This window comes from Penaeus vannamei, chromosome 26 (assembly GCF_042767895.1).
Source record: "Penaeus vannamei isolate JL-2024 chromosome 26, ASM4276789v1, whole genome shotgun sequence".
NCBI classification, from domain to species: Eukaryota; Metazoa; Arthropoda; class Malacostraca; order Decapoda; family Penaeidae; genus Penaeus; species Penaeus vannamei.
Window position 1 is genome coordinate 35,385,410 of NC_091574.1, and position 2,500 is coordinate 35,387,909.

Genomic DNA, 2,500 nt, shown 5'->3' on the forward strand with positions numbered 1-2,500 from the left:
TTCCGTAACTGCTTCCACCTCCTCCGCCTCCACCTCCGCAGCATCCACCTCCTCCTCCACTACCACCGCCTCCGAATCCACCGCCACCTCCGCCGAATCCACCGCCACCTCCGCCGAATCCTCCTCCACCACCTCCGAATCCACCGCCTCCGAATCCTCCTCCTCCACCTCCGAATCCTCCTCCACCGCCTCCGAATCCACCGCCTCCACCTCCGCCTCCAAGAGATCCTGCGCCAAGGAGGATTCCAACATCTACGGTGCCTCCGCTACCTCCACCTCCATATCCTCCTCCTCCTCCTCCTCCACCGCCACTTCCTCCACCGCCATACATTCCTCCTCCGCCGCCGCCACTGCCTCCACCGAAACCACCTCCTCCTCCGCCGAATCCACCTCCTCCTCCACCGAATCCACCTCCTCCTCCACCGAAACCTCCTCCTCCACCGAAACCTCCTCCTCCACCGAATCCACCTCCTCCTCCACCTCCGCCTCCAAGTGCTCCTGCTCCGAGAAGTATCCCAACATCTACTGATCCTCCGCTGCCTCCGCCGCCATAGCCACCTCCTCCACCTCCTCCACCGCCTCCACCTCCGCCGCCTCCTCCACCATAGGACGGTCTGCCACTGACCACTGCCACGTAGACGGCAACCAAAACGGCTACCGTCTTCTGCAGGGTGAAAGGCAGGAATGAGTGAAAGGAAAGTAAAAAATGCTAACAGGAGAGAAATGCAAAAACTGAAAGTAGAGGCAAAAAAAAAAAAAAAAAAAAAAAAGTGAGAAATCATGTTAAAAAAGCAAAAAAAAAAAAAATCATTCTATCGTAAGGAGAATACAATGTGTAATTAATCAATCATTGATTTTGAAAGTAATACAGATGATTTGAAAATATATTGCCGCAAAATGATAGGCCTTATGGTCGTAAATGATTTGTGAATACATAAGAATGTGGGAAAATGTGTTGATATTTTGCTTGCCCTTCATGCACACGCATAAATATTATTTTTTACATTAATCAAGCGTGTACACACACACACACACACACACACACACACACATACACACACACACACACACACTCACGTACTCACACGCAACACACACACACACACACACACACACACACACACACACACACACACACACACACACACTCACGTACTCACACGCAACACACACACACACACACACAAAAACACACACACGTAACACACACACAAACACACGACCAAGCAACCACGCACAAACACACACCCAGTATCAACCCCTATTTTTCAACGTTGCACATTCAATTCACTCACCAAGGAACGGTGCAAGATCATGTCAGCTGATCTGCCGGTTTACATCCGTTGGTTAGAAAAGCTGAAGATGTCAGTGAATGTGACTTCAGTGGGCTTGCTTCAGGTATTTATATCACTGGACGTCAGTTTTTGAAAGGTGATTCTGTCGCTTCTTTTTTTTGTGTGTTTTGTCTTTTTTTCTTTCTCTCTCTCTTTCTCTCTCTCTTCTCTTCTTTTAGTTCCAGAATTGTAGATGTCATGATCACTCCTTCTTGATGTGTCGCTGTTCTTATCGTTGTTATTGTTATCAATGTTCTTCTTTTCATGTTTACTGAACTTGTACCTTTCTTATAATCAATGCTATTATTATCTTTACTATCATTATCATTATCATTATCATCACTATTATCATCATAATTAGTAGTATTACCATTGTTAATAATATCATCATCATTATTGTTATTACTATCATCATCATTCTTATCATCATTTTCATATTTCTTGTTATTATAATTATTTCTGTTATCCTTATCATATTGTTTTTCCTTCGCATTATTATTATCATTATCATTGTTAATATCACCATCATTATTGTTATTTTTTACCATCGTCATTCTTAGCATAATTTTTATCTTTCTTGTTATTATCACAATCATTTTTTCCTTCGCCAAGGAGGTTGTGTTCATGGTAGCGTTGGTTTGTTGGTTTGCAGGATCCGAATCATGATTCGGATTCTGACAACAGAAGTAATTATTATTCTTATTAGCATTGCAAGATCATCATTATCCTATTGCCTTGGTATGTGTTCTCTGGGTGCCTCTTACCATTATTGTTATTGTTTCTATCATTATCACTGATATATTATCACTGTTATTATCAATATCATCATCATTATTATTGTTATTATTATCATTATCATCAATATCAGAATCATGATTATTATTTCTTTCAATTATCAACATTATTATTATGATCTTTATTACAATCACCATCATCATAATCATTATCACTTTTATTACCACGATTATCATTATTGTATTTTCTGTAGTTATCATTCATAAAACAAGATATACAGTATAGAAAGGGGAATGAGATCCATAGATGATTAGAGAGATAGACAGACAGAAGAGAGAGAGAGAGAGAGAGAGAGAGAGAGAGAGAGAGAGAGAGAGAGAGAGAGAGAGAGAGAGAGAGAGAGAGAGAGAAAGAGAGACATGACGAAGGGG

At 41.6% G+C, this 2,500-nt stretch overlaps 1 protein-coding gene across 1 annotated transcript in view; it reads right to left on the bottom strand.

Annotated features, from left to right (window-relative positions):
* The window catches only part of LOC113820047 (uncharacterized), an 11,254-nt gene extending 9,938 nt beyond the window's left edge, over positions 1-1,316 (bottom strand). The window contains exons 1-2 of the mRNA XM_070139875.1: positions 1,296-1,316; positions 169-664 (exon numbers count right to left, since the gene is read on the bottom strand). Coding sequence (XP_069995976.1) covers positions 169-664; positions 1,296-1,316 — 517 coding nt within the window. The remainder of the gene's footprint in view (positions 1-168; positions 665-1,295) is intronic.
* Positions 1,317-2,500: the final 1,184 nt, after the last annotated feature.